Below are 7,145 nucleotides of genomic sequence, written 5' to 3' on the forward strand. Positions count from 1 at the left end.
CATTATTCTATCTAGAAGTTTTTTTGTAAAGCGACATAGCTTATAATTGATAACTTGTTTTTTCTACCATCAGGACCATGGAGGCCTTCCACCTTGGATGTCCTACCCTCCGCTCTCATCCATCCCCAGGCCTGAAACCGAAACACACCAACATCATGTTCCTCAAGACCCACAAAACGGCCAGCACCACCATGCAGAACTTGCTGTTTCGTTTTGCGGACCTTAACAACTTGACGGTGGCATTGCCCGTACAAACCTGTGGTCACCAGTTCTGTTATCCACGCAATTTCAATGCCCACCTCGTCCATCCCCACACAATGCCACCGAACATAATCACAAACCACTTGCGTTTCAATAAGAGCGAACTACAACACTTGATGCCGAATGACACAATATATGTGACAATCCTAAGGGAGCCAGCCTCCATGTTTGAGTCCTTGTTCACTTACTACAGTCGTCACTGTCAGAGCTTCAAAAGGGTCCCCAATGGTTCACTGGAGGCTTTCTTAGATAAGCCCTTCCGCTACTACCGACCAGAAGAGAACGAGTCAATGTACGCACACAACACCTTGACTTTCGACTTGGGAGGAGACAAAGATCGTCCACCGACAGATGTGACGTACGCACAAGCCTTTGTGGCAGAGGTGGAACAAGTTTTCACCTTGGTGATGATTTCAGAGTACTTTGACGAATCTCTAGTCCTCCTTCGGCATCTCCTCTCTTGGGATTTGGAGGACATCCTGTACGTAAAGCTCAACATGCGGACGGCAGGTTCTAAAAAGAGCTTGACACCAGGTCTTTCTGCGAAGATCCGAGCCTGGAATTCCATAGATGCGTACCTTTACGACTACTTTAATGCCTCATTGTGGCGGAAACTGTCAGCTCTTGGTCCAGGCTGCGTGTCGAGGGAGGTGCGACTCCTTCAGCAGCACCAAGAGAGGCTGATGAAAAACTGTTTTGGTGGACATATGCCACTTTTCCGTACAGGCGATCAGATAAAAAACAAGGATCTCCGCCCCTGGCAGCCAAATGAAAAAGTTGACATAGTTGGTTACGACCTCCCTGTAAATATCAGCCAGGAGACGCATGATGTCTGCCGCAAGTACATCACGCCAGAGATATCATACACACGGATGCTTCTTCGTTCCCAGTCACTGCGGCACCGTCGAAACTATCAGAACTGGACTCCACAGAAGACACAAACCGTCCAACAGTCCAAACACACCATCCTGCCTCGTCATTCTCAGGTCAGCCGCAACCAACCAACAGCCCCTAAAGCTCAAGGGTCCAAATCTACCCCAAAGCCTGCAGAAGGAATCAAAAAGATGGAGGATAAATCTTCAAACACCAAGGCCTCGTAGACTGAAGAATCTGTACATAATGAGCGCCCAGCAGACTGCATTGTTCTACTGATCCTGGTTCCAAGACAAAAATTAGTCTTGTTTGGTGAAGGGCTTTGGGAACAAAAGTGTCCTTGAGAAAATGGATGAAATATGGTTCCTCTCTTCCTTGCTGACACTATTTTGGATAATATTAAGCAAAGTGGTCTGAATTTAAATCTCCACCCTCCCTGACCTGTGAACGGCATTGTGGACCTAGAAAAGGCAGGAAAAAAACACTGGAACTAAACTGGAACTGGGCTCATTTAATAATTTGTGCATGCTGGCTACGGTGGATGGATGTGGGCTTTCGAGAGAAATCTGTTATCTGTGACTTAGACTCAGTAGAGAAGTGGCGATATCGGGTCTATTGTAAGGCACAGAGCGCACTTTGTGTGCTTCATACTGGGATCCTGTTACTTGCTTTTTATTCTCTTTTTTGAGCTCTGTTTCCCTTTCTCTCGTTAACGTATGCCACTTACAGTCCAGAGGCACAATGACATAAGGAGATCAGATGTCAGGCCTCCAGAGACGTTGAGAACTCCTCCAACCATTACAACAACAGCACAAAACAACTTCTCTTCTTCTTTGCTGGGATACCCAGTTTGACTGTCCATTACTGCTAAGAATCACACTGAGAATGCGGACACCTGAAGTCTAAAAACTTGAGTCTTTTTAGCCTTTGGTCTCCCTTGCTTTCCCCTCAGCATCCCTTTCTCCATTTTCCAGCCTGTCATCCCTGCTGTTACCTTGTTGTGAGCCTCTTTAATGAGAGGGAGGCACTAACATCTTGCTTTTGTGCACCTTGCTATGCCTTGGACCATCAGCTGCGATCACATCCTGCATTGACAGGGATTTCATGTTGAAGGCAAGATTTTGTATGTGTTTTTCTTGTTTGTTTTTTTTTTTGCTTACATGTTATTGCAATAATATCTCTAATTCTTATGGCTTATATTATAGGCTTGACGCTATGAAGGGTCAAATCTTTTGAATATTAAATGGTTTCTTATCAACTAAGTAAAAGCCGCTCATTCTGAGCCCTAAATCGAAGGAATGAAGCCAGATGTTGGATATTTCAAACCTGATGACGTTCGTAAGCCAGGCGAACTGTCTTAGAGCTTGAACAGTCACAACTGTCAACATCTGGGATCCATTTAAAAAAAATATTATTCTGATATTTAAGGTTTTATTGAATTTACCTTATTCTTCCAGGGTTCAGCCAGTTAGAAGCAATTCTGTCTGTTTGTGAAACTGTGAATGGTTTTAAAAACGTAGAATGGAGTTGGATATGGTTTTGGGATGATTTTAAGTATTCCTTGTCCAGATTTGAAGTTGAGAAGAAAATGAAAATGAACAGGGGTTGGTTTCTGAAAATAACAGGGCTGACATATTACAACCACTCAAATTTTATTTATCTATTTTATAAATCTTTACTGGTGTTTGTTGCAGTTAAAAGGCAACTCAAAGGTCACCATGGCCTCATCTTTTATTTTCCTGATAAGATGAGTAAGAGCTCCAGGTTCCATGGCCACCCACGTTAGCATGGCAACACAAAGAAATATTGTGAGCGAGACTTATCAGAACTACTGTGTGTATTATTTATTATCAGGGGATAGAGCGTACCAAGGTTTTATTGTATTTTTTATTTTATTTGACATGAATCACTGAAGAAAAGGGGTTCATTGTGGTACTAATTTATCACTTCAGTCAGCAGAGACAGAGTGACATGCGGCAACAATAGGACATTTTCATTGTAAACCTCTTTTACATAATGCACATCTAGAAAGATCAATTTTGAAACCGCATATTTAAACAAGTGTAGGTGCTTCAAAATTAATTTTTCATTCAGCAGCATCTCATGTCCTGTAAGTGCTCGACCACACAATGATTTTGTGGTCGGTGTTACTGCAGCGTGGAGTAATGAAAACACTCAAAGCTCTGATGTTCTGACAGGAATGCAAAGCTGAGCAGCCGGGGGAAAGGCTTGAATGAGGTTAAAGTAATTTCATCAAGAATTTTATGAAGTGGATATCAGACTGAGATGTGAAAACGCTGGGAAACCTCAGCTTTGAATTCCTGAGATCTGCAGCAATTTATGTTATTTATTTAAAATATTTAAATTATGTTCAAATATGTGTACGAATTAATTCAATCATTGGGACGAGGCTTGGTTTTTCTTATAACAAATCCCATAAAAGAACACAACAAACTTCCTTGCTAAGACCGTGAAACCCTTGGAGCACTGGAGTGGAGTGGTTTGAAGTTAAACGATATGAAATTAAACGATATTCCACTATACAACAACAAAGTCATAACTTTTTCTGTTATTGATATCTCCTCCGCCATGTCTTCTGGGATACTTTGCGATCTCAAGTCTATACATCTTGAGTGAGATGCCTGGAGCAGGAGCATTTCCAGGGATTGTGATCGTACTACACCAGATACCTGCTTTGAATTGGAGCAGAGCTTCGACTGTGACTGATGTTGTTTCACAAGTGAACTGCAGACAAGTATGTTGAGAAACGACCTCTCTGTCTTGCTAATCCATCACTAATGCGGAAATCCCAAAACGTTCAGTTCCTTGAATGCTGACTAGGGGCTGGCAACACGAGTGAGTCCATTTCTTCTGAACCTGATGTTCAGTTTTAAAGTTAAAATCAAAGTACTTACAGCCTAGTCCAAAACAAAAAAGTTTTAAAATAATTAAGTAATATTGAACCACAAATTTTGACATAATTGAAGGTGTGCTTTTTTTTCCTATCAAGTCAAACGGTTTGCTGTAATAACTTTAGCTACTTAATACTTTTGGTGAACTTAACTGCTGAGCTGTGATTTAAGACCTAAACGAGTATAATTATTCTTATTTTAAAGGTCATAAGGCTCGTTGGGCTGTTAATTGTACTAATAAACCACCACGACCAGCTCTGTGCTGGCCTGGAAGGATCCAGGGATGCAAGTTGCGTAGCTAATCTATGTCACAGAGTCTTTGTCCAGTTGTTTCTATTCAGTCATGCTCGGCTACCTAAAACTGTCAGCTTTGAACAGAGTTGTAATGACATGGTTGTAAATTGCACCACATTGTATTTTGACCAAAGTACGTCACAGACAATTCATTAAAATCTCAGGAAATGTCAAAAACTATTTAAAAAAACCCTATGACGTCTCCTTTAAAACCGCTGGCACATAGTCTTTCTGTTGCTTTCAGGAAAATTGAAGCAAATACTGTATCTGTATAGATGAGTGACATAATCATGACAGTAATGAGGTGACAGGTCACCAGTTGTCCCTCACCAATTGGACAGAGAGTACTTCATAACATCCGTTCATCATGGGTATTGGTCTTTTCATGGGATTTGTTCACAGTAAGAATATTTCATACATCTCCAGTCTCATCCTTGAAAGTAGCCGATAGTCGATGCTCCTCAGAAATATTTTAACTTGTGTTAACCACACGTGAGCTTGCTGTAAAATAAATAGGAATCAGAATGTTGTAAAGTGACAAGAAAACACTGAATATGCTGCACTATATGTTTGTGTCCGACACTAATTTTGTTTTTTATAGATCTGCAGTATCCTATATTAGATAAATGGTACGTCATGAAGTAAATAATCATTTTCTTCAATCAAACTGAATATATGCTATATCTGTTATAGAGCTGAAGTTTCTTGGGTTTCTTTTTTTTTTTAAAGCATATTTTTACCACAAAATACCATCTCAAAGGGACCCCTTTCATTGCAGAATATGAATCTGTTCACAAAAACTAATGAGGTGAAGGCAGCTATGAAACTTTCACATTTACACTGGAAAAAGTGAAATTTCCCAAAAAGAAAAACAATAATGGAATTCAGTAAAAGTGGTAAAAAAAATGTAATTTTCTTATTTTTTTTATTTTACACTGCGTTATTTGTTCTGTCAAATTGTTTTCCAGTTATTTATTTCATAAGGAGTTATTTACGTCATTTTGAACACTTTGGATCCTCATAGTCATTCACGCACTGCAATTATGTACATAACTGGTATACTACTGATTCTCTAATACATTCGAACCCCTGTAAAGTATAGTTTTCTGTCAGTTACAGGCTCAAATAAAGGTAAATAAATTAGATGTCATCAAAGCAAGTCTTTTTCCACACAAGTCTGTGTCTGACGCTGATCCAGTACATGAACGTGTCTATTCACTCTCAGCTGTTTTTTTTTTTATCTTTATTTTTTTACCATGCATTTCTCCCAGGCTGTGAGTTGCTGTAAGTGCTCTTTTGGTTGTAAGAGGCGTTTGCTGCTGTGCTTTTTGTCCGAGTGTCTCAGTAATAGCCGTGCTGTCATGTCTAAAGTGCCCGCAATTCTTTGAAAATGCCGGAGGGGCTGTAAAAAAGGCTTGGCTGAAATCTCATCATCTTCACATCAGCTGCTACCCTGTCCCAACAAAGCTGTTTTTATTGTTATCATAATAATTGTTTTGTTACAAAGCAAAACCTTTATGCAGATGGAACGTTTTTTTGTGTCTCTGGTGATCCTTTATGTCGCAGGGAAGGAAAGTGGGAGTGGTTCTTTATCAAATTGATAATTCTCCTCTCTTTGATCTGATGTTATTTATTTCCGTTTCCTTTTTTGAGGATTTATCTGTAAATTCAGAAATATTTTTCGTCTTTTTGTGATTGCGTGGAAACGTTGTGATCGGTGACAGGACTGAACAAAAGGCTGGAGACAATCAGCACTAAGGGTTCCAAAGCTTTGTAATGACAGACTGTAAATGTGATGAATAAAGCTTGAATGGTTTCAATTCATCCTCGAGTGAAAATTCTTGACTCTACTATTATGCTGTTCAACACAGATTGATTCAGATACACAATACACAACACACACACACACACACACACACACACACACACACACACACACACACACACACACACACACACACACACACACACACTTCATAAGCAGCAATAAAGACATGACAGATAATGAAAGCTGCTCTCTTAAATTTTTTGACATTTGCCATTTTGCTGACGGCTCAAAGCAAATGTTTTATGCCTTAATCAGTCTTTTGCAATTATTTTCTTTCAGTATGTCCCCCTGAAAGACGGAAAGTGAGAGAAAAACAGCAAATGAGGATGTTTGCACAAAATTGATCAGAATGAATGTAGTATTACTGTATTAACTTGCATCATAAGTTAGCATAAGTTAAGCCAGCAAAGCTAAAGTAACTACTTATGACTGAAATAAGGTGGGGTTCTTCCAGCCAGTTTCCAGGCCTCTTGGTTCTGCACATTTTCAACAAGAAACCACACAGATGGGAGAAAAAAAGAGGCCTATAAGCACTCGTCAGAAAGGTATGAGTGATGTCATGGGGGATTCTCCACTTCTTCTCAGATAGTTTATGGTGTAAGGACATTATTTGGAGACTGTTCGTACAGATTTGTCACTGTACGTACAGAGAAATGATCCTCTATGTTACAAACTATAATCAGCAAACCTAAGATTGAAAGCGCAAACCAAGTTTTTGGTTTGAACTCCAGGCACCACTATAACCAAACATTGACTACAGGTAAGAAAAACATGTTTTCCTTATATGCAGCGTATTTCAGACCAAACAAGGAAATAAAAGTTTGGAAGGTATTTGAAGGTGGTAAAACATCTCGGTGGCAAGGTTGTGCCGTCCTTTCCTTCACTGTAGTTGCAGTTTAGGTATTAGTCATGAGGGGTTGAAAACCAAACAAGGAAATACAAGTTAATAAGTTAAGATAAAATGTCTCGGGTGGCGT

At 39.9% G+C, this 7,145-nt stretch overlaps 1 protein-coding gene across 1 annotated transcript in view; it reads left to right on the top strand.

Moving 5' to 3' along the window:
- The window catches only part of gal3st3 (galactose-3-O-sulfotransferase 3), a 43,207-nt gene extending 37,068 nt beyond the window's left edge, over positions 1-6,139 (top strand). The window contains exon 3 of the mRNA XM_061709813.1: positions 74-6,139. Coding sequence (XP_061565797.1) covers positions 74-1,361 — 1,288 coding nt within the window. The 3' untranslated portion in view covers positions 1,362-6,139. The remainder of the gene's footprint in view (positions 1-73) is intronic.
- Positions 6,140-7,145: the final 1,006 nt, after the last annotated feature.

Source organism: Cololabis saira, chromosome 20 (assembly GCF_033807715.1).
Source record: "Cololabis saira isolate AMF1-May2022 chromosome 20, fColSai1.1, whole genome shotgun sequence".
NCBI classification, from domain to species: Eukaryota; Metazoa; Chordata; class Actinopteri; order Beloniformes; family Belonidae; genus Cololabis; species Cololabis saira.